Source organism: Lepidothrix coronata, unplaced genomic scaffold (assembly GCF_001604755.1).
Source record: "Lepidothrix coronata isolate B3197 unplaced genomic scaffold, Lepidothrix_coronata-1.0 Scaffold7, whole genome shotgun sequence".
Classification (NCBI taxonomy): domain Eukaryota; kingdom Metazoa; phylum Chordata; class Aves; order Passeriformes; family Pipridae; genus Lepidothrix; species Lepidothrix coronata.
The window spans coordinates 10,126,051-10,151,498 of record NW_016690187.1 but is presented as its reverse complement, the minus strand read 5'-3'; the positions used below and the strand labels follow the sequence as shown (position 1 = coordinate 10,151,498).

At 39.9% G+C, this 25,448-nt stretch overlaps 1 protein-coding gene and 1 long non-coding RNA gene across 3 annotated transcripts in view; both read right to left on the bottom strand.

Annotated features, from left to right (window-relative positions):
- The window catches only part of TLK1 (tousled like kinase 1), a 68,492-nt gene extending 59,718 nt beyond the window's left edge, over positions 1 to 8,774 (bottom strand). The window contains exon 1 of one of the 2 annotated variants that reach the window (XM_017835606.1): positions 8,480 to 8,774. In XM_017835606.1, the coding sequence (XP_017691095.1) occupies positions 8,480 to 8,627 (148 nt within the window). In that variant the 5' untranslated portion in view covers positions 8,628 to 8,774. Of the gene's footprint in view, positions 1 to 2,718; positions 2,871 to 8,479 lie in introns of those variants that run through there. The other variant, XM_017835616.1, reaches the window with a different exon arrangement.
- Positions 8,775 to 16,559: 7,785 nt separating this feature from the next.
- LOC108507618 lies at positions 16,560 to 24,410 on the bottom strand. The gene is made up of 3 exons (XR_001878203.1): positions 24,396 to 24,410; positions 23,346 to 23,443; positions 16,560 to 20,429 (listed from the first exon to the last, which is right to left on the bottom strand). It is a non-coding gene; the product is annotated as an uncharacterized LOC108507618 (long non-coding RNA).
- Positions 24,411 to 25,448: the final 1,038 nt, after the last annotated feature.

Here is a 25,448-nt window from a genome sequence, read left to right as displayed (position 1 = left end):
AAACAAAAAAAAACCAAACAAAAACACAAACAAAAACCAAACAAAACCAAACAAAACCCAAACAAAACAAACAAACAAAAAACAAACAAAACAAACAAACAAAAAAACAAACAAAAAATCTAGTAATACTGAAAAAACTACTCTTTATAATCACCACTATCATAGTTAAAAAAATCACTTTAAGAAGATAATCACATTCCCTAGATATTACCACTCTTGGACATTCTACTGATGTTGAAGTGAATATTATTAATAATGTGTGGATTTTATTTTCAATTGCTTTATAATGAAAATATCAACTTATTAAAGGACATTACTTTTCTCACCACTTTTACTAGGAATAACCTAAGAAATAACAAATGCTATAACGTCCCTGAGGACAAAACTAGCCACGAAGAGGGCATTAGTGTGCACACATTAAAAAATTGGCTAAAGTACTGCTGCAAAATTTAGGACAAAATGTGGAACCTATGTGAGAACAAGTATTAACTACATAAAACAATATTTACCAAATACAGCTATGCAGTGTACCGGTCTGATTAGTCTAAGCCACAGGAGCGAAAAAAAGAAGTATCACAAATCCTACTTGTAGCATCATCTGAATCTGTCTCCATAGAATCAAGAGGCCAATGAGTTCCGCAGTGGAGAACAGAAATGGGAAATACCTCTGCTGTTAAATCTACATGATCCCAAGGGCATCAGAGACCCAGAGAGTGAAGATCAGCATCTAAATTATATTCTTTCAAACTTTCAGGACTTATGAAAAGTAACTTATATTTATTTGTAGCATTACTTTCCAATTTGTTGCCCTTAAGCATATAGTTTAGAAGTTCTATTACTGACAAAAAAGAAAAAAACCTTGCAATCCACCAAAAGCTACAGCTGCAAGACATGGTGATTGAAGTATCTAAATGCTTTCAGCTCAAGGTACAGTTGAAAATTAAATAGCCAAAAGGTTGGGTGCATCATACAACAGATTTTTCTAAAAGCATCGGGATTTCCTGTTATTCCTAAAAAAAATATTTTTTTCTTATTTTTCCTCTTACAAGTATAAATCTATTAGAAGTCCATAGAAAGGGAATCGAGTACTCGCCAATTCCCCAAATAATTATGGTCAGGTTTTATTTCCTGTAAAAGGCACTCGAGGTTCTTACCACCATCCTCATTTCTTAAAATCTGAAGTACAGAGTGCTTTGTTCTTAAGGACATTATAAAGAAAGCACTGTAGCCTTTAAGTTTCCACCCACCTAAAACTGTGCAGATATGGTCAGGCAAGATACATCGCTTAATGCTCCTGCTGCCACCTCTCAGCAAGCAGAGGTGGTCCTAGGGAATACCAACCTCCTCTCTGATGTTCTCTTTCACATAAAAGCTCCAGTAAATTAACTTTCCCACTCTAAATTGACCAGATTCCCATCACAGTCGTGTAGCCACTCAACAACCCCTAGCTTTCCCTCTAAATCCTTGGAGGACACCGTCAGCCTCGCAGCCTCTCCAGCTAAAGCTATTGAGCACAGGGCGGATAATTTTTCTTATTTGTGTATTTTAAAAATACGCTCCAGCATTAAATGTTTAAGCTAAGCTTGGAGCGATAAGAATCTACAGTGAGGTTTAAAGTTTACGATCTATTAAATTCGTACAAGGGAAAAACACATCCAAACGTTATAAACTTTAATGCTCTGCTGGCAGCCAAACCATCACATCATGGGAAGCTGCTGGTGAGCCGCCTGAATCAGAGTTCTGAAGCACTTGATCAGCTTTCACCAGCAACTACTTCTGCCATTTTCATTTGTTCAACCATTTCAACAGTTGGTTCAGAACTGGTAAAGAGCAACTGACAATTCAGAAAGGAGGAAAGGCTGGCTTTCTTTTCCAAATGATGAACAAGAAGGAATGGTGACTGGATTTGATCTATTAACTCCAAATCTCACAAGGCACAGCAACCAGAAAAAAAATGACTCATTTTACAAACAACAGACAATTCTACTTAATCTGGTTTAAATGCAAAACACATTTGGATATATTTGTTTCTTCTATGTATGTAGCACAATTAGGATTCATTTTACTTAGCTAACAAAGTAAGCTAAAAGCTGTCTAAAGCATGGGGAATTATGTTTCTTAAACATTAAGAATCTAAGCTGCATAACTACCTAAATAAATGCATATAGATGTGTATCCTCCCGCCTAGCAAGAGGTATGATCAAATTAGACCAATTAGAATCAACTTTTCTTTAGGAAAAATAATTAAGCACAAATGCAAAATAAAATTAAAAACAATTATTTAATCAGGGTTTCCTGTTCACTGATTTAAGTAATGATTAAAATTAGTAATATAGTCACTCTGATTTCAGTCAATCCCTCCAGCATGGACCGACCCCGAAGGCTCGCACAGTCCCAGCCTTTCCCCAGCACCTTCAGCATGTCCAACCTCATTTAGGACCTTCTGCTCCATTCTTCTGAGACTAAGTTTGACGGAGGTGGATTAAAGCTTACAAGCTTTAATGTTCCTGCCACCTACCACATCCTCACCAGGGAAAGGCTGGTTGCCAGGACTTTTCTGTTGGCATATCCCAGCATTCTGCTCAGGAATGAAAGAAAGGAGTAAGACCTCCAGAGAGAAGGTGACTGGGAAGGAAGTAGACCCTTACTTCCTATCCCAAATGGAGCATCTCAATAAGGATGGAGTCACAATGATAGGAAATGTAGGATCCAAAATACCTTCTGATACTCGCTAACACTTCCCTACTGCTATAGAACTCGATCATTAAGTACTGAACCTAAAGTGATAAAGTGCAGTACTCCTTCCTTGTTATCTTCAGCTACTATTAGGAGTTTTCCACTTGCAAGTCCTCATGAAAAAACTGGGTTCTATTATGGCAGCCAGCTTCTGTTTAACTGCTCTCCAACGATCACAACTGAAGTACTGGCATTCTCAACAGAAACCCTGACCACTCTTCTTCCCCTACCCACCTTAATATCCACTCAGAGCAACCCAGCAAACTAAATTTCCCTTTTCCTATTTTACGGCTGAAACACACCAAGCCAAACAGAAGGAAGTTTATAAATACAAAGCTTTTCTTCCTCCCACTTGTGTGCTTTTATGCTTTTTAGCTACAGTTCAGGAAATACTCTACTTCATAAACACAATTTACTAACTTCAGCATTTTTTCTTGTGTAAAAATCTCAGCATGGAAGCAAAAAATTTAGTATGGGAGTAAACTGCAAGTACTACTTCAAAACACAACCTTATACCAAGAATACAAAAAGTATAAAGGATTATTTAAGCTTGTCATATTTCCATAATCTCAATTCTTAAGGTAGCAAAATTTTATATGATGCATATATATAAAGCAGTCTTTCTCAGAAGTCCCAACAGTATTTTGCAATCTTTTAGGATTACCAGGCTCTAAGAAAATCCAAAGAAATGTCAAGACTAAAGACTAATTGCAGACCACAGTTATTACTAATAAGCAAGTTTACTTCATCTTGATTAAGAAAAAAAATTACTTGCTGAAAGAAAAAGCAAACAAGAAGAAAACATATAGAGAAAAAAAGAATGAGAGAAATAGCAAGCTTTTTATTTGAATGGAGATAATAATAAATAAGTATAGCCTGTCCTTAAAGATATCAATTCTCTTTCCATTTAAAATGGAATAGGTTAATGGGAAATTCCATTCTAGGCAGCTTAAAACAGAATTAAAACAAAACAATCAGCCAAGTACTAATTTGCTCTATTCGCTACAGCATTGCCTTATAGAAAACTAGATTCAAACAAGGATCCGTATTAAAAAAGGTCATCTTTTCCCATTTCTCATTTGGACATGCTACAAGATCTTGTAAGAATCTGGCATAAGCATCAGCTTACCATGAGAAACTCATCTTCAAGAAAGGCAGAAGCTAGAATTTCTATGTATCACTAGCAGCACAACATTAGGTCTAACACAACATGCAACATGCTACAGCCAGCCTAAATAACCTTTTATAATTGCTTTGCTCATTCTGAGTAAAAATATACCACCATTTTTAAATTGAAAGTGTTCCCATTCTTGTCTGCTCCCCCATAAACTGGCCAAATTCATAAAATGTTCAATCTACAGTTGAAAGATAAAAAACAACTTACTAAGAACTTACTCATAAAGCAAATAAAGCAGCTGAGGTTTTATACTACAAGCAAACAACAGAAAACAACAACCCTGGAAGTTTTAATAAGGTTCAGGGCTATGTCCATGTCCATGGACTAATACATTGTACATAGCATAGGGGACATAACCTGACACCTAGAAACATTTTCTGGACTGAAAACTTAAGGAGGAAATAAACTGTACCTTTATGCTCAGACAGACAACCATTATCCCACTTTAGATAACAATAAATACAAATATGAGACATTTATCTAACTTTAGGAAAAAAAATGTTAGCAACAAAATTTGCTATACCTACAACATTAGTTCTTCAAAGACTGTCAAATACAAGTCATAAGTTTATTTACCACTTTGCCATCATATATCAATTTGGGCGCAAATTTGAAAACTGAAATTAGCGTTCCTGTTGCGGTAATTCGAAGTTCTATTTGGCATTCTATTTTGCTTTTAGTGAAGTGCTGAAAGCCAACAGCATACACAAAAAATAATTTACAAAGCATTATGCTTGATTGCCAGATACTACAGCACTGCCCAGTGAGCCAACCATGTCCTGGGCTGCATCAAAACAGCGTGGCCAACAGGTTGAAGGAGGTGATTCTGCCCCTCTACTCCACTCTGTTGAGACCCTACCTGGAGAGCTGTGTTCAGCTCAGGGGCCTCAACATAAGGATGTGGACCTGCTGGAGGAGTCCAGAGGAAGGCCATGAAGATGCTGAGAGGGCTGGAGCACCTCTACTATGAAGACAGGCTGAAAAGAGTTGGGGCTGTTCAACCTGCAGAAGAGAAAGCTGTGGGGACACCTTAGAGCAGCCCTCCAGGACCTTAAGGGGCCAACAGAAAGCTGGACAGAGACATTTTACAAGGGCATGGAGGGACAGGATAAGGGACAATGGCTTTAAATTGAAAGTAGGTTTAGATCAGATATTAGGAAGAAATTATTTACTGTGAGAGTGGTGAGACTCTGGAACAGGCTGACCCTCTGGTAATTGTGGTTGCCCCATCTCTGAAGTGTTCAAGGCCAGGTTGGACAGGGCTTTTAGCAACCTGGTCTAGTGGAAGGTGTCCCTGCCCATGGCAGAGGGGTTGGAACTAGGTGACCTTTGCAGTCCCTAAACTCATCTATGAAATCTCTTCTGACTCTGCCTTGTCAGTGATGGCCTGAACATTCCCCATTTAAGAAAGAGCACTTTCCAGCTATGTGCTTTGGTGTTTTTAGTTACACACATAAAGCAGACAAAAGTCAAGAAACTTCAAACAGGAAGTTGAGTGACTGCAATTACGTGAACTATGGCACAAGATTTATCTACAGAATCAAACATACAGTATGTAAAATAATACTGCATAACAGTCCTCCTAAATTCCTGATAGTATCTATTGCAGACTCTTGAATAAGTGACCACATATACCACAAATAAGTCATAGGCATGTACAACAATTGACAGAATGACAGCCATTTAGAAGCTATACTAAAATGCAAACAAGAGACAGTTCTTATACAATAAAAGTGTACAGATATTATTGTGTTCAAGTCCATCACAGTGCTTTCATTTTAAAACCTTAAAACATATATTCAAATCAATACAGCTAAGCAATGATGCCACTCTAAGTAAAGACACAGAAGATAACAGCCAATAGAAAACGTTGCTGCAACGTTGCAGCGCATTTTAAAAGACTGAGATATTTTTAAAATATTATTTTCACCCATGTTTTCCATGTAGTCTCTTTTGATACTGGCACAGCATTGGAATTATTTTTTTTCAAATAACTTTGTGCAATAGCTACATATATGTGAGCTTTTCTTTTTGCTTTTTCCTTATGACATATTCAGAGAATATTTTTAGCACATCCTAAATCAGGGTGCTGGGGGTTTCTGTTCTTAATAAACCAGAACCTTTAAATGTCCGTATGAGACAGGTGGGCTCATACCAAACCTTCATAGTGGATCACAGGTGAGGTCAAATTAACCACAGCACACGCGATACACTCAGTGAAGGCCTGCATATCTGAAGGCAATATGAACATAACTCTCACAAAAGCCAACCAAAGGGATTTGAATCCACAAATGAGAAGGCCAGGCCGGATGACAAGCTCTGCCCAAGGGTGCTGTATCTGTAAATATTACCCACCCAAAACAGGCCCAGGTTTTGAGGCATTAGCAGTGATGCAGCTGATCCAGTATGGGCCGGCAGCCCTGCGCACTGCTCCAAAACTCATAACCTCCACTAACATCACAAGGTGTCACAAGTTCAGAATTGATGATGGCACAGGCTCCTATAAACACACTGCGCTGCAAATTTTGCACGCTTATTAGTTTGATCCAATATCATTCTTTCACATACACAAGCCAGTGTCTATGAACATACTGACATGTTTATATTTCAGAGCCTACTGCTTTCAGGCAAGACACTTAATTGTAAAACGTACAAACATAAAGTAAGCTGTGCTGATAACATCCCACGAGCATGAACGCAAAACATAAACCCAAGCATGGCTGGCAGCTTATGCTGATTTTCAAATAGAGCTACCTAGTGAGAACATACAAGTAATGCGAACCAGGAACACCGTGCAAATACAGCACATTATAGTACCAAGCAAACACCAAGGTTTTAATCACTCTGTAACCCCTGAACCTGTATCAGAGAATGTAAATTACAGTACCCAGAAAAATCCAACAGCATGAGCCATAAGAAAGAAAACTGTAAAAAGCATCATCATCATCACGTTAAAAATTAATTTCACAAAAAAATGTTTTTCCTCATCTAAATAGAGGTAGTCATGGATCACCATTTTTTGTTAAAATAAACAGATACGTAATTTATGCTGCAATAGTAATTTCAAGCTTGTACAGCAAGTATTTGAATACACCCAAAAATATCCTATGTATACATATTATATGCACGCTTACTCATAACAAGAGTTGCAACACCGAAGAAACCTACTCTCAATAAACTTAAAACTACGAATTTGGCTGGTGGTTGTCGTTTTTCTAAGAGCTTCAGTTTCCCAGAGAAGATGAGCACAAAATGCCTGCCACTTTACTCAGCATCTTTAACATATACCATAATTCCTTCCCAGGTATTTTCTAGAGCATTTCATGTCAATCTACCTGCAGGAGCGTGTGCAAAAGTGACACCGAGTGATACAAGTCTGACAACTACTGGCGTGGAAAATGGGAGAAACCGGACTGCATTATACGTTTTCAGGATGTCGAATCCCTGTTACCACGTCCTTACATCGCTTATCAACCAAAAAAACCCCCAACAAAATCCAAAAAGCAAGCAAGCAAGCGGCTACAGGAAGACCTGAAAAACAAAGACTCCCCGTCTTCGCTATTATTTCTATTTTAAGTTAGCAAGTTTCCTGCTTGGGCAATGACGTTTTGCAGATGCTGCAAGAAACGCTACATGGTAATCATTAAACTGGGGCAAATCAAGTAAAATTATACAACTGCTCGGTATGCAAATATCTGTGCATAAAAGTTCTCCTCCGCCACTAACCGGCGTTCAGCAAGTAGTTATTTTAGCTAAAAGCGCCGAGCAATTCACTAGCTGTATAACTGCTACATCTTGTGGCAACACATTTCAACACAGGGAGGAAAAGCAGACAATACCCGAAAGGGAACAGCGAAGGGACTTGTTTGCTCATAACCTTCATACAGATATTCCCTGCAAACACCCACAACACCCTGCTGTCGCTGTCGGTGTAACACAAGAGGGGAGGAGCAGGGGAGGGAGGAGAAAAATATTATCATCGAAGGCGTGATGGAGGACAGGAGAAAGTTGCAGTCATTCCGTGGCGGCCGCAAGGCGCCCTGTCACTTCTGGCCGCAAAACCGGCCGCCCCCGAGGGCGATTTCCCCACGGGGACGAACCTCCGGTGTCGGCCCCTCTCTCCTTCCCACCTCCATGATGCCAAAAGTGCCCGACTCCCTCCAGCGACAACAGCCGCATCCTCCGGCGCAGCACTTCTACTTGGCCGCTGGCGGAGGGGAGCCTATTTCGGGGAGGACGCGGCGAGCGGCCGCCCGAGCTGGGAGCGGCGGCGGCCGGCCCGGGAACGGAGGGAGCGCGGCCGGTCCCGCTGCGCGGCCCGGCGCGGGGGGAAACAACGAGGCGCCGCCGCGCTGACTAGCGGGCGGGGACGGCGGGGCCCCCTCGCCCGGCGCCCGAGGCTCCGCTCACCGCCGCCGGGCCCAGCGCTGACCCCGCACCGCCACCGGGGGTACCGACCTCTCTCGCCGCCGCTCCCCGCCAGCCCGGGACCGACCTCCGGCGGCGGCCACCGGGCCCCTCCCCGAGAACCGGGCCCCCCGCGCGGCCCCGCGGCGCGCTCGTTACCTTCCTTGGGCGCCTTGCCGGGCGGCGCGCCGTGCAGCTGGGAGGCCGCCGCTGCCGCGGAGCAGCCCTGCAGGCTCGGTGGGGACGTGGAGAGCCGGGACCAAGATGGCGGCCCCTCCAAACTTCCACTGCTACTTTGGACACTCATCAAGCTACTTTCCTGGAGCCCGGCAGCCGCCGGGGGCGGCGGGGGAGGCGGCGCGGCGGGGGGACACCCAGCGCCGCGCTCATGGCCGGGGGGCCGGCCCGACACCGGCGCGGGGAGGCCGCCGGCAGGGAGCGAGCTCCGGAGGCAGGCGGGGCGCGGGAGAGACGGGGCGCGGGGCCAGCTCAACCTGCCCGCACCTCTGCACTGCGTCGCCGCCGCCGCCGCCGAGCAGCCGCCTGTGTCTGAGGCCAACCTTCCCCGCCGCCGCCGCTGCCGCCGGGGAGGGGAGGGGAGGGCGCAGGCGGGGAGGGGTCATGCGCAAACACGATCGGGAGCCGAGCGAGCGCCGCGCTCCGCCGGCGCCCAGCCGAGCCGGAGCCGCCCAGGGGCGGCGGGAGGGGAGCGGCGCCCGCCGCGCACGCACCTGCCCCCGGCCCCGCTGAGCGGCGCGGCCGTAGCGCGCCGGCGGCCCCTGCCCCGCTCCTGCCCCGGCCGGCCCGCAGCCGCCCCCCGGCTGACCCCCGCTCCCAGCGCACGCCCGTCCCGCGGCGGTACCTCCCCCCCGGCCCAGCGGGCACCTTGCGCGCCGCGGGCAGCGCTCCGCCGGCCGCCACGGCCCAGCCGGAGGCGGCTCCCCCGAGGCCGCGGCGCTCCCCTCCGTCCGGGTGTCCTCGGCGGCACGGTCCGCCCGCGCCCGAGCCTCCGCGCCGGCCGCCGCGCCTTCTCGCGCGCCCCGCCGCCACGGCCATGGTGCTGGCGGGGCGGGGCGGCGGGGGCGGGAGCGGCGGCGGGGCCGGAGCCGGTACGCGCGGCTGCCGGGGCCGGGGCCGCGCCGCCCGGCACCACCCCGGCGTGCTGCCGTGCGAGGCCAGCCCAGCCCGCGGCCGCGGGGAGTGCGGGCGGCAGCGGAGGCGCTGGGCCGGCGCCTCCCGGCACGGTCCAGGTGAGCGGCGTTTCGGCAGCATCTGCTCCGCGCGCTGTCAGGCGCCTGCCGCATCGCAGTGCTTTTCTTTTCCCGGACAGGATGGTGTGGCGGCGGAGAGTCGGGGGGACCTGGGAGAAGCTGAGGTCCCGAGGGAGAGGGCTTTGCTCGCCAGCCTTCTAGAGCTGGAGCTCCCATCAGATGAACTGGAAGTCGGGCAGGAGCCATGTGCCAGGCCCACCACCACTCACTCGCCTCACCCACGCAGCTGGGCACCAACCCAGACCTGGGCATCTTTGAAAACGTTCCTCTCTGCCTTGAGTTTAGAGTCTAAAGTGAAAACTTAGCTGACTGTAAACACATTTTTCAGTTTTTCCTTCCTTAAAACTAACATAGTCATCACTGAGAACGTGAGATATATGGAAAGTTAGGTTTGGAACAAAACCTATTAATTTACCAGTGCAACTTAGGTATAACAATAACTTTTTATTATTTAAAAAAAATAACGGGTTGCAGATATATTGCATTTTGCATAGATGAAGAATATATTCATCAGTCAGGCCTTAGCACTCATTTTGTGGTTGCTGTGTGGAGACATCCTGGCCATCTACTAACCTACTTTCCCCTCTATTTGAGAATGACGGGAATAGATTACTAATGCTGGATTGCAGCTCTGTGCACAACACACATATTACTAATTCTGTATCTTCTTTTTAAAGTGACATCTGTCAAATTATCTAAGATCTTCACCTCCCACAAATATACAGCATAGCTGCAAGTTTCTTTGCAATTTGGTATTAAGTAAAAATTATTTTGTTTTCTTGCTAAACAAGTCTGTTCCAGGACATATATTTAGTAACAGCTATACATTTTTTTTTTTGGCAGAGAGAAGTGATTTGATATTTCAACCAAGACTTGTTTTTAAAGACTTGATCTGAAAGAAAACTCAGATTTTACCTAAGCGAATTATACCAGGAAATTGCCAGTACATGGGCATAAAGTAAAACAGTGCTAGTTCACTCTGACTGCAGTATTAATGTTTAGCAGCTGGCATAGAATATTCTTGCAAGGTTAAAACCAAATTGACATACTCATAATCCCACAATCCATACAATAGCATAAGTGAGCATGCACCTTGTTTCCTCATGAGTATATCCTACTGCAGCATGCTGCTTTTAAAATCTGCCAAGTAAGAAGCAATACGTTAAAGAAATTTAGTCTCTTTGTTTATAACCATTTGCATCCACTTAATACAAACCCCTGCTATCCTTACAAAAACATACATAAGCAAGCATTCTTTCTGCCAGTTTTGCTTACAAACTGTTGCCTACAAAGTCATTCCACCAATAGGGTTGAGACTTCCTGTTTAAATAAAGCATCAGTTGCTTTGATTAGGGGAACCAGGACATGAAGAAGATCCGATTCATTACTTCTTCTATCAGACGTGCAGTTTAAAAATGCTGAGATGTCATATATTAACACTATGAATAGTAATCAGATCTTTGCAATGTTGTAATGTGTTAGAAGACACCTCACCAAGGGAGGAAGTGGCATGTACTGCAGGACTCTCCACGAGAGCACAGTACTTGCTGCAAAATACATGTTGGGTCTACTTTTTGTAACATAGCAGAGCTGTATGTCTTGGTTTTGTGAGCTGTTGATGTAGATTGAAAGCAGAGTGTGAATTATACAGATCATCTCCAGATGACACAACCTATATAACTTCAAAAATACATGGAGCTGGGTATATTTCCCCTCTGTAGTTCATAGAAAACCTACTTTCTTAGTGAGTTAGAGCTGACACTGATTTATTTGGAAAGCCACATTGCTTCAATGTTACCAATTTAATAGTATCATGGCAGAAGAGAACATCTTCAATAAAACCTTTCAGAAATTTCAAAATACTTCCCTTATTAAATAGCATTATAAATGTACATAATGCTTTTCTTTGAATGTCCTGTCTTTATTTTGCAGTAAAACTTTAGGTTCCAGTGGCCAAATAGATAGATGACCTTTCTCTCACAGTGGTGGTCAGTGTCACCTGCCCAAAATGTTAAAAACTAAATCAAACTCAAAGAGTACTTAGTAAGTATTACTCTTTAAAAAAATATATAATAAATATTAAGTCTTTCTCTTTGCCTTCTAATTTTTAGGAACAGAATAGTCTGCTATCAAGCTTTCCTGTGTAAACACTGCATACCATTGACATTAGGTAGTAGTAGATATATAGATATAAGTAGTAGATATATATATATAGATATCTATATATATAGATAGATATCTATATATATAGATAGATACAGTAGATATATAGATATAGTAGTAGATATATAGATATAAGGAAGTCCCCTTTCAGTGGGATTGCACTGGATAATAATGATGAAGGTGTCACACACCTACCTACATGGGAAAACTTCATTCCAGCTGGAGCCCCAGAAAGCTCATTAGTTTTGCTAACTCCTAAGGAAGATGACCTCAAAATTCAGATCAGAACAGAGAGGAGTGAAACGCCTGTGTGCTCTTTTTCTCATAAGAACGTGTCAAATGAAAGTTAGCAAGGTTTATTGCAGTAGTAACTCTCTAACTGAGGACAGTTGAGGAACAGAAAAGCATAATGAGTTTTCCTTATTCCAAAAATAAAAAAGCTAAGCAACAAAATTCCCCAAAATTAAAATTCCTAGAGCTTTCAACTTTGCCACTGGAATTATTTGTGCAAGAAACTTTTATCACAGTAAGTTCACAATCTCTAGGAAGTTAAGGGAAGGTAACTGGTGGATAGTGAAGGAAAGCATTTAAAGAAAGGAATTGATGAATAGTGACAATAAGGAAGATGACAGCGGGAGTGAGTTTTTGGAGACATCTGCATGGTGTCTATAAAGATAACTGTGTGCTCAGGTGAGATGTCAGTTAGAAAACTTTTACATATATCCTTTACAGAACAAAGACATAATTTCAAACATTACATGTAAAATCCAGAGTTTATCCCAGATGTTCTTGAGGAAGAATATGCTATGATTGTGGGACCAGAGACATTACAGTTTCTTCCCTATTCTGAGACCCTCACCTTCATTGCTCATAGGCACCAAATACATTTTGGTGTCCTTATGAAAGATATGTATCTAATAACATCAAATAATACATGTTCTTAATAACTGGGTATGTCTTACCTCTCTTTTTCCCACTAAAATCAATTTGCCTCAAATTCACAAGATGATTGGAGGCATTAGAGGTAGAAGAGGAACTTGATTTAGCAGACTTGATGAAAGTCAAGACTTTCCAGAGTTATGATAAATGACAACATCCTTGGAAAAGTACTAAACTATATGCTTCCAAACTTAAATCAGTCTCTATCAGCTAGAACCCAGGGAAATGTCAGGAATCAGAGATCGCTAGATCTTCAGATGCTTTTAGCATCTCTTTTCTTCATTGACTACTTTTGATTAAGAGTTCTAAAATACGCCCAACAAGGGTATTACGTCTCCTCTTTTTACCTTTTCTTGGCCTTGGCAAAAGACAGTAGAGCAACCCAGACTTGTTAGTATCCTTTTATTTAGCCCATCAATTATTTTTAATGCCAGTGAAACTGAGGTTTTGTTTGTTAAGAAGGCTTCAAATTCTTTGTTAGTTCCCTGTCATCCTAGCACTGGATAATAGACCTATAGCAGTATTTTCTTAAAGCATAAGCCCTTACAGTATGCCTCATTGTATATTTGCCAGTATATTTGCCAATATTTATGAATTTTATACATAGAAATATGTGTACACATACACTCAACTATCCCATATATAGAAAGACATACACATCCCCTATAACTTTGCCAACACCAGCAGCCAATCTGATTTAACTAGCAGAGTAGAAAAATATTCTTATAACTAAATAGGCACACTGATACAGCAGTTTGTATAGAAAATGCCTACATTATTTCATAATCAAAATGATGTATTGGTGACATTTCTAGGTTAGATGGAATGCAGTATGCTGGGAAAACATAACTTGGGAGAAGAAAATACTGTTTTCTGTCTTGATGAATGCTGGAAGTTTGTAGCTCAAATTCCTCTGTCCTTCCTTCTCTTGACACAGCTGAGTACATGTATCAGACCAACATGCTCCTGGCCACTCTGGGCTTGGATAATGACTAGAATCTTCCAGTCTGTGTTCTGTAGCTCAGAAGATTCAAAATGCAGTTTTGACAGAACTACAAGATAAAATACCCAGTGATTGTGACAGGAAGTTCATTGCTGGGATAGAACATCATCTCAGATCGTAACAGCTTCTCTACCTAATGACCACAAAGCATTTCTATTTGTGAGTAAACAGGAATGTTGCAATTGTACAAACATTCATTTTCAAGTTTAGTTAAAGTTTTCTAAAACTGATTTAGCGCAATAACATTTTTATAGGAAGAATTTATTTTGATCTTTATTAAATCAATTTTGAGGCTCACTGAATTAGAGCTGTTTCCTTGAGCTATATATTGCACTACATGCTTTATAATTTTTTTAATATAGCACTTGCTATCAACTCTGAGTTGCAAGGTAACAAAAACATACATAAAATAATATAGTAGCAAAAATATCTTCCCTAAATATACCAGTATATCAAAATGCAGAGAAGCTAAAATGAAAACAATGGTATCACGTTAAGCCTACTTTTAAGAAATAGACACAAACACCATGTAAGCACAGATCTAGTTTTATCATACATGTAATTGTCATAAACTGCATTTATTATACCTTTGATACCATCACCATCCGTCAGATCCAGTGATCCACCTCTGCTATAATGATTTTTGCTCCAAATCTCCGAGAGGCCTACAAACAGCTTCCCTTCAAACCAAACATAAAAATCAAATGGAATTTGTTTTTTGGGGTTTTTGCCATAGAAATATTCCTCTTGACTCCAGCCCTACTACATTCCAGTCAGAATCAAGGACAGTTTTACAATCCCTTCTTGTGTATGTCATTTTAATAAAAAATATTTGATTTAAATATTCCCTGTGGAAAAATTTAAAAAACCCCATCCTGATGGATGCTACATTCACTTTCTTTTTCCTCACCTGTTTTCATTTTATTATATTTCTTTTCTTCCCATGCTCCTTACAGTCTTCTTGTCTTCTCTTCCCTGCAATTTTTTTCCTACACACAGACTATTCCTTTTACAATGCTGCTCTCAGGTAAATAGGCCTCTCTTATCTGCCAGGCTTCCTCTCCATATTTTTTTAAGCTCCTGCTTTTCCACACATCTTTCATACTTCTGTCTCACTCTTTACACCTTATATCTCCTTTCCTGAAGTATCTGTCTTGCCTGGAGCTTATTTTGTTGCCTTTGATTTTAAGCCATTAGAGACAGTCAGTGTTTGCAGAGAGCCATGTCTGTATGTGGTTTCTAATAGCAATGGGGCATGTCTTGATGCTTTTTTTTCAGGCAAAAGTCATACCAATTTAGCATTGTTGGTTTGCTTTTTTGGTAGTTGTTGAATAAGGCCTTCAAATTTTGGCCACTAAACATCAACAATAAGCCTGATGATGAAATATTAGATATTAAAATAACAGTATTCTAATTTACAAATTCTCTGCCTCTGTTCCCTTCCAGCAGCTGGTCTGCTGCCCCATTCTGTGCTGGGAATAGGGGAGCTGCTTTGCTCCATCTGATCTGATACCCACCCAGTTCAGTGTCCTATCCCTTATTCTGTCCAGACACACCTCCAAGAAAAAGATAACAGCCCTGTAGTCAGCAGATTTGGAACAACTTTTCTTTCAGGGTACAGAGATTTCAGACAGTTGAGGAGATAGGAGATGAAAGGCTGTTTTGCATATTTAGCTCATCAGTTAATACTTCCTGATAAGACAGAGGTGGAAGATATAAATATAAAACTGATCACAAAACAATAAAATCAATGATGCCAAAGAAAGCATGGACTGACAGAAAGAGCGTGGGCTTCTAAAAACAGATTTTTGTTGGCTTAGGGAATGAATGGGTAGGTAGATATTTTGGAAGAAATTCATAAGGAAATGGGAGCATAGGAGAGCTGACAGTTACTGAAAGAAGTGTATTAAAGGCACAGCAGCAGACTACCCTGACACAAAGTAAGCACTGCAAGAGAGCAGCAAAGCTTCATCAGGAGCTATTTGGTTAAGTGAAAATCAAGAAGGAATGACACAAAAAAGTGAACACAAGAACCAATGACTAAAAATGAGTTTAAAAGAATAGTATACTCACAGGAGGAAAACATCATGAAGGCTAAGAGGCAAAATGAGTTAATCTAGGAAAGGACCTAAAAGTCAATAAAAGGTTACACACACACACACATACACAAATTAATGCAGACAAAGGAAGATTCAAAAACAGTATCTAACTGAAAGACAGGAAATAATGTGACACAGAGAAGACTGAAATATTCAATGCTCTTTCTTGCCTAACATAGCTACAAAATATCTTAGCATCTGACATGCAAAGCAATTTACTAAAGTCCAAGACGCACAGACCAGAAAAGGGAAGGAATGGGTTAAGCAATATTAAGAAATTCCAGTTTCCAATCCTGCTGACTTAAACACGTAGTTCAGAAAGCAGTGGATAAAGCTTGTCTCCCTGTAGCCTTATGTCTCCTGTTTGCATTAGCCCAGAGCAAAAAGTCTGACTGAAATTTATGGCTGGAATATTCATAACATTCTTCTGTGAGTTTTCCAGTGCCTGATATCAGGGTTTCATTTACACTGAGTTCCTTGTTGCCATGGAAGACTCTCTATTTACCTGCTCATTTTCACAAGATCTATAAAAATGTAGTACCTTTGAGACCACCCCTACCCAGTCCAGTTCAGTTGGAGAGTGAACAGCAAGTTCAAAAAGCATGGTGTGGTCTGACTGGTCATACGTGTGATCATATAAACTGTGTTCCCATAGGAAAATCTGCTAAAAATTACCCCAGAGCACTTAAAAGATAAAATAATCTCTGCATGACGATGCAGGGGGAAGGGAGGTTGTGGTGGGATTTTGTTTTGGTTTGGGGTTTTTGAGAATTCATTAAGTGCAAGGGAGGTCCTAGAAGACTAGAAAGGATGAAAATGTTGCCTGTCTTAGGAAATAAAGTTCAATTGACCTAACTTTCATAAATAACTTTATCCATCTCTGAGGGATACTATCCTAGGTTATTAGGCAGTTAGTGTATAGGCACGAAGATAACAGTATGACAGAAAACAGTTAAGTAGTAAGATTTTAAAATGTAATCTTAGAATCATTATTGTGTCAAACCTCTCCAATTTCCTTCCTAGAAAGGGCAGCAGGCCTATTGAATAAGAAGGAAGCAGTAAATGTGATATCTGTACTTTAACAAAGCTTTTAGTTGGGTCCTCATTAATTTTGCCTGCAACAAAAAAAATGGTGTAGACAAATTCAAGTAACAGTTGACACACAAGTCGTTAAGTATTTCTCTCAAACACTATTTATCAACAGTTTCCTGACAGAGTAGGATGGCACTGCAGTAACATCCTTCAGGGATTTCTCATCCATCCTATTCTATTCAATTTTTCATTGAACAGCTTGGATAATAAAACAGGGACTAAACTTGTAAAATTTGCAAAAAAATCTGGAAGAGGGTTGCAAATACATAGGAAAGCAGATCAGAATCCAAAATATTTAGCTAATGTGAGAAACAGTATAACTGCAACAAGCTCATACTAGACAGAGAGAAATTAGGTACTACCCATGACAAAAATAAAACAGAGTATATTAATATAACCTGATGATGATAGAAGGATAGGAAGGTTCAAGTGGATTTCAAACTAAATATTAGTCAACAACATGATGATGTTGCAGAAAGGCATTTTGCATTCCAGAATGTACTAGGAGTGTGCAGTATGTGAGATGCAGGATCTAATTATTTTGCAGTCTTCAGTGCTGCTGAGGCCTCAGCTGGAGCATTCTGTGCAATTTTGGGCAATGCACCCTAAGAAAACGATTTCAGCAATTTGGATGGAGTTGAAATGAAACCAACAAGAATGGTAAATTTTGAAAATATGACTTACAAAGAAAGATTGAAGGAATGGGGCTTGGCTTCCTCAGAAAAAGAAGACCGGAGGGAAAATGTGTATTTTAAAAGGTAGCATACAGAAAGTCATGGTCAACAGATCTTTGTATCCACCTGAATTATAACAATTATGCAGCATAGTACATATAAAAAATGAAACAACAAAAAAATCCTTTCAATTTAAAGTCTAGATTAGATGGCATAGGTTTAAGAGGTTGTGGAATCCCCTTCATTTGTATTTTTTAACAGCAGCCTATACAAACATCTGTCAGGGATGACCTATTTACCCATTTCCTGCCACAACAGGGATGGACTGGACCTCCTTTTTTTTTCCCTGTAATGATTTCAGTACTGGAGAACCTGTTTCATTTAACTTGGTTGCTATAGATTAGGCAATACAACTGTTGTGGTGAACCAAGGCCTCAGTAAAATAAAACAAACCTCCACATAAAATAAAAAATAACTATGAAAATGAAAAAAATAAACTAACTTTAGCAATTTTTAAACATAAATGTGTCAAAAATATTCTTTATTTATTAGTTTATTTCTTAAAATACAGTTCTATTGTCCAAAACATACATTTTACAACCATTAAGAAGTCAAATTGGGATTTTGAATTCTTTTAAAATAACGAGGTTAGTAAAAGGTATTTTGATGTTCATTCTTAATTTTAATCTGGCTTTATTAAAGAGAAGAAATATCAATGATTTTCACCAAGAAAGAGAAGTGATACATGAAATACAGAAAAACAACTCACCGAAAAACTGTGAATGAAGCTCTGTCAGCACCTCAGGGATATGATGGTATCATAAATGTAAACTGCACAAGAGCTTTTCTCCTGTACTTAAGATGCTGTCATCAGAAACTTGTGTTTATCCAGGGCAGCCTTAGGTATCACTGTTACCGGTACTTAGATAATATCAAGCTGTGCACATGTACAGAAGCACAAAGTGTCAAGCTATAGTTACAGTTGATCTGGTGACACTTCCATTCTGAGAGCTAATGCAATCCCTCTTAAAGAAACCAAAATGTAATTTATGATGAAGTCTTCATGACTGTTAAACTTTTAGATGATTTTTAAGAGTTATTTTTAAAAAATACATATTTCTTTCTTCATCACTACCAAGAAGGCCTCTTCCAATTTAAAAACAAATTGGAAAAAATTCAGTTCCAGAATAATATTTTGAAGTATTTATTTAAAATTACTTTCCTAGAACTCTAAAATGGCTGTTTTCAGTCCAAGCTTGTAGTTTACAAAACATACACAGCATAAGAGGGTTTCCATGTGTTCTAACCCACCAATCAAGAAAAGAATCCAACTCCTACTACTGGCTACTGGCCATCAGTGGGATGAAAGGAAACAAGTTGGTGGAAATCTGGTTCAAAATATGGGATGTGTGGCCAAAGGCCACAGCATGTTCTATATCACCAAGATCCCCACCAAACTTTACAAAATAGTGTGAATTATTAGAACTACACTAAATGATAATTTATCCAAGATCAACGTAATTCTTGTGTTTGGCTCTCCCATTTCCGTAGACAGGCGTGTTTAATTCTGTGTGTGTTTCCCAGACAGTGCTAGGTGTAAAGGACCCGAGAAGTAATTCACTGAAGTAGCAAGACGAGAAAGCAAAATGTCATTGCTTCAATTGGTGTATGACATGCATAAGGCTACTGAGGAGATTAGCTTTAATTTCCAGTCCTAACCAACAATTGCATGCTGGATTTTTACAATAAAAAAATGTGAGTGGGAGGATATTGCAGGAACACTGACACATACCAATGACTTTTTCATTTTCTGGATTGGATTTCTGATTGTCTTGCATGCCAAAATGTAGGGTTTTCTTACCCTTCCCAACCTTGTTTAAAGCACGAAGAAGAGATATGAACTAGATAATGTAGGAATTAGCATAACTGTTTGGGAAATACTGAGAAGAAAGTACAATAGTTGTGCCTGTAAAAGTAAGTTCTTATGCATGCAAAAAACCAGATGTACACAACCAGCTGTGCAGTTTCTACCTACAAAGTGAAAGCCTGTGCCTATAAATATATGCTTTTGTGGCTGCAATGTATGTAGAATTGCTTCTTTTTAAACCAGCTCAAATTGAAATTGAATTTTAGGCCTTCCCATTTTTCCACCCTCTGGTATAATACTGCATATAGAATAAATGGCATCATAAGGGAATTTGTTTGTACCTCATCTCTTTTTTTTCACCAAATTGTATTCCCAGACTGTTCCCAGCAGCTGTTCATCTAATTCCTCAGCAAGAACCATATTCAACAAGATTATACTGCTTTCATTAGTCCCATTTGGAGAAGCAGAGGAAGACTAGAAAAGTAGGAGAGCTAAGAATGCAGTAAGTGAGCATATAGGAAAACACAAAATTCCCAGAGTCCTGCAACTCAGTTAAGCCTTAGTTATAGGCAAAACACCACAAAGTGCCCTTTGATGTGTTAATTGAAATTTAGTTTTCCACATGGTACTGTTTTCTTCTCAACACAAGGGACACTAACTGCTCTCAAGAAAGAAAAAAATTAAATGCCTCTCATATAGTTTTTCCTTGCTTACTTCAAGAACAAAGGGTTAAAGCAGGCATTGAAAAAGCATCCAGGAGATTAGATAAACAAATAAAAATGCTTATGTGTGTGTATATGTATGCATGATGATAAAACTATTCCTATACATCTTTCCTTCTCCCCTTGCTGCAACACAGACAAAAGACAGTGTCAGGCATGTTAGGCCTCCTCCCTTTCTCTTCTGCTACAGCTTTCAGTAGGCACAATGCTTATTAGTACCACAACAAGCAGAGATTTTGTAGTTCAAATGAATCACATCTTCTGGGGTGTAATCAGTGGCTAAATCAAAGAAAAAGAAGAGGTCAGAAGTTAAGGACTCAAACTGCAAACCAACCCAGAAAGGAACAGCAGATGTTAAACATGCCACAATATGTAGAGATGACATTGACTCTTATCTGCATCTAATCAAAGAAACTCAAAGATCAAACTAGACACAGTCATCTCTTGCTTGTAATTTCCTCTATGGCAGTTCAGCAGTGTTTCACACAAGTATTAACAATCATAAAAAATACAGATAGAAAAGAATTCTGCATGTCCTTCAGGTAATGTAGGAATTTTCATTTTGTATTTTTCTCTTTTTGGTTCAGTATCAGGCACTGGAGATTTTTAGTGGTGGATCTGCAGCCCAGTAGCTCTCAATATGCTGGAGTATTCTTCATTATAGTCTGACAGTGTTAGCTTTGCTGATTTTTCTAGAAGGCAGAAAAGGGTTTTTCGCTGCACCTCATTAGCCTTCTAATTCTCCAATAAATACTAAGAGGGTTGGATTCATCATTCTTGCCAATTTTAGTAGGAAGCAGTTTCTCTCCACTAATAATAAATATTTATATTCGCAGAGTTGTTTTCTCTGTTATGTTACATCTTGACCCATAGCTGTTCTTTTCAGAAACAATCCATATCTGTTGCATATTTGTAAAAGTCAGTATCAGTATGCAGATACTGTAGGATATTTTGAGGATGTCCTGTTGCTGTCTGCATAGATGTGCAATTTATGTCCTCCATTATGATCTTATTTTGAGATATCTTATATTTTCCATCTATATTATATTTCAATTCCCCTTTTTTAGATTGCCTCCTATTTGTTGGCCCTATGCTGGTCATGAAGTGTCTCTCACTGAATGCCTTCAGTCTGCTCTGGCAGATGTATGCCAGGATGAATCTAGTGTCATAGTTCATATATTAGAGGAAAAAAATCAAAACTGCATCTTCTGCAGCATTGATTAAGGGACAGCTTGAATCCCTAAGGCATTTCAAGGCATCCTGCTAAAGATATTCCCTGTCAAAATAGGAAAATTTAATCTATTGCACATAGTATAAAAAGCCAAGTACTGGAAATATTCAGCACATAGCCTGAAACACACTAGCATGAAATGAGGCAATGAAGTGGTCTCACTGTGCCAAGCTGAATATCTCAGGATGTTGACATCTAATACCACAATGCAGAACTTTGCCCAGTCTTGAGTACTATCAGATTGTAAGAGGACTTTGTCACCTCACCCTACTATTCTATTGCCTTCTGATTTGATATACATAATTTTTTTCACTTTATTTTTGGAAGGTATTCAATTAAACCCTTTTCTTCCCTTCTCAAGTTCTCTCTACCATGTACTACCAAGTAGGAAACTTCAAGAGTTTTCCTATTTGCAATCAAGAAATTTCAAGTTTCTCAGGGAGCATCATTGCAAAAAAATTCCAGGGCCATCTTTAGTATCTTTAGTCTTGTTTTGCCTTTTATAGTGACAGAAAAATTCCCTAACACAGACAACAGCCACCGCTGAGCTTAAAGCTACAAGGCACCACTTGATCTGAGAGTCAGCTGATTTTAAGTGTGCAATCAAATATGGGCAGGGAGAAACTGACTGGTCTCAGAGCCTCCTTAATTTGGAAGAGGATATTACACAGTGCACTGAAGCACCCATTATGGCTCTATTCCTGCATATATCTATAAGCTCAGCAGAAGGTGATCTCCATTGCTCTGGCAGGAGGCACCCAGACACTATTCAGAGAAAGAACAAGTGCTTCCATGTCATTAATTGAGCTGAGAGAAGCAATCAGAAGTACAAAGTGGAGACCTCAATTCTTAGGGAGAGGCTGAATTAAATTTCCGAATACTCTAATAAGTATCTGGGGAGCTGCAGGAAACTATTATGCAATATAATTTTATCTACAGGATTCATTCTCATGCAAACACATCAAAGAGTTATTTTCTTAGCTGACATCAAAACAGCCCTATCAAAAAGAGTATGTTAGCTCTGCCTGAAATATATGAAGGAACAGTCTTCAATCCATGAGCTGTAGGCAATGTACTGGCCAAAGACCCTCTGCAATGTTGCTGATAGCCAAGCACACTATCTAATACCCACTGAGCAGTGGGTCAGTGAAGACTGGGATCCCAATCAAGAGTCATTTTCCTTCTTTCATGATGTGCACAATACGTCCCAGAAATGTGTGCATGAGAATGTCTGCTTTACAAAAGGCAAGACCTGATGACAGGAAGCTAATACAGAACTAGATAGAACCAAAAAAAGAGAGCTGAAAAATTAAACAGTGCCTTGGAGGGCTTCAAAACTTAGTTAGTTATAAATGGTGTGCTTTATTAATAAAAATCTAAGAAGCTTTACCACATCTGACATTCTTTAAAGAGTTTAAAAAAAATTACTAACTACAGTTCCATAAAGAACTCAAATTCATCTTGAGTCTACTTCATTCAGATTTGAAGAAAATAATCTTATACAAACCCAAAAAGCTGATGACTAACATTAATACACTGATCATCAGGGTGCTCACAGCAGCTATTATTGGCTATGGATGTAATTCAATGTTATCCTCTTCCCTTCCTATTGCATTGATGGTGTGCTGGCAGAAGCTGTATTTTATACTTTAGCTTTCCTAGGAAAGCACAACTGCACCTTAGGAGTAAAACTGTGATCATCCTGAAGTCAGTAGCAAAGCTCTTATTAGAATCATAGACCTTTTTAAGATCATCAATTCCATCTATTAACCTAGCATTACAAATAGGGCTAGAATTTCACAGTAGGAGTTATTGTATGGAGAGATATCCTAATCCTTTATTTCTTATCTTTCTCCCTAGGGAAAACTTATTTTCACTTTTGCAAAATCTTATATAAAACTCAATACCAACACATAAAAAAGTATGTCTATCAGACTTGACCACTAAAAGCCAATGCACCTCACCTTCTGCCTTCCAAAGATACATTCACCATTCACATTCAGCTGTCATAGAAACAACAGTGAAAGCAATGCCTGTCTCAGATGAGACAGGTTCAAGGATCCTAGGGAAGCAAAGAGAACATAGTATGCTATCAGATTACTTGTAATTCATGCACTTAATAAAGCTCACAGACCTCAGGAACAGCCAAAATATTTGTTTCATTGCCAACAAAACTTAACCTTAAACCATTAATATCAGTCATAAGACTCCTACAGATAACTCGATCCACAATTTGCATTTTTTTCCACAGAAAGTCCTACCCAATTTTCCCGTCAGACAATTCCATTTCACGTAGTAAGGGTTAGTGCCTAATAACACACAGGGCTCTTTTAGCTGCTTGCATGCTAACAACCAGTATAATTGTGCCTAGCTTTTTATTTTAAATGGAGACTACCTGCTTCTCATAATAATGGTCCTTCGTTAGAGGACCTATTCCATCATGACTTATATGATACCTATACAAGTTCCCAATGGGAGTTGTACTTTGAATAATAAATGTAACTTCTTTGTTCCATACAGATTTTGTGCCAGTTCTATCTCCTTTTCACTTATTCTAGTCACTATTTTGATCTTCTTTTTGATGATAGTACCACAGTACACTCATAAATTCACATGCCAAGTTATTGGAAAGTAAAAAAAAAAAAAATCCAAAGAAGTTGTGAAATACCCTGTCAAACTTGTTCCAAATTAAGTTTTTAGACCCTCAAGGGTAAAGGATAATTCATGGTCAACTGCACATACTCATTTATTTACACTATATAGAAAGACAAACAGAACAGCAGCAAGACATTTCTTACCATTAGTTTATTTTTTCCATTCTATTTTTTTATGTATTTCTATTTTGTTTCCTGACCACACTTCAGGCATGCATAAAGCCTGCCTAAAGAACAATTGTTGTCTCTGCAGTTCTACAATTCTGTCTATGTGGAGCTGGGAAGGAGCAAGTCAACTTGCTTTGTTTTGGAATTTTTATTTTGTTTTACACACACATGCACACAAACATGGGTACTTACATTTCCTATCTGTAGTTTCTGAGACAGAGCTGAACTGTTTCCAAAGAAAATTCTGTTCTCACATGGTCAAGCTTTGCTATTACTGTGGAAAGATCCATTGTTCTAGATAGCCTGTGTTTCATTTCTGAACTTTAGTAGATCCCTTAAATACTCCAAATCTCACTCTTGGAGTGCCTAGAGAAAATAGAGCAGAATACTGATATCAATTTATTACTCTTTGAATAGGTAGAGCAAAGAACAGAAGTCAGATGGGCTGTATCTTCCACCTTTGAGAATACACAGCATCATTTTGTGGTAGCTGCAAGTCTTAGGTACCAAAGTTACTGCTTTGTGTGTTATTATATCACCCTCGCTCTAACCCAACCATGAACTAACAATGAATGAGATGAGGTGATTATTCACCAGGATGGGACAATTTCTTACACAACTTCATAACCAATTACAGTTAAGCAGCTGTACTAAATTCGAGGATTGTAGCCATGCCTTTTTTGCTGATGTGACAGTGTGAGTTCACAAAGACATTAGCTTTTTCCTGTTTTTCAGGATCAGAACCAAACTATCACCCTCCCTTAATACAAAAAAGTAGTTATTGCTATGAATAAATTCAAAAATGCTACTTACAATCTGATGTGTCTAGTTCTGGGTATATTAATGTAGAATATTAAATCCCCAATCTCTGTTAGTGATTTGGGTATTTTTCCACAAAGCACTTCTCAGTGTAATTCACAAACTAGATTAATGTCTGATTTCATTACGATTTTGTTTTTGCATAAAAATCACAAACAAATCCCAAAACATTATAGGTCTCAAGCACCTTGTTAAATACTACCTTGCCCATAAAGATTCTGTACAAGATACCTGAGAGATCTCACGAAAAAGCTGAAACAGAAAGGGACTGAAATAGGTGTCTTACATAGAGGTCCCACATACACAGCAAGATTTCTCATATACTTCTAATACAGTTTTTTGTGTAACCCCCAAGGCAAAACTTCTCATGACCACTATCTGCAGGAAGAATTTACTGTCAACATATACTGTACACTGAAGGAACAA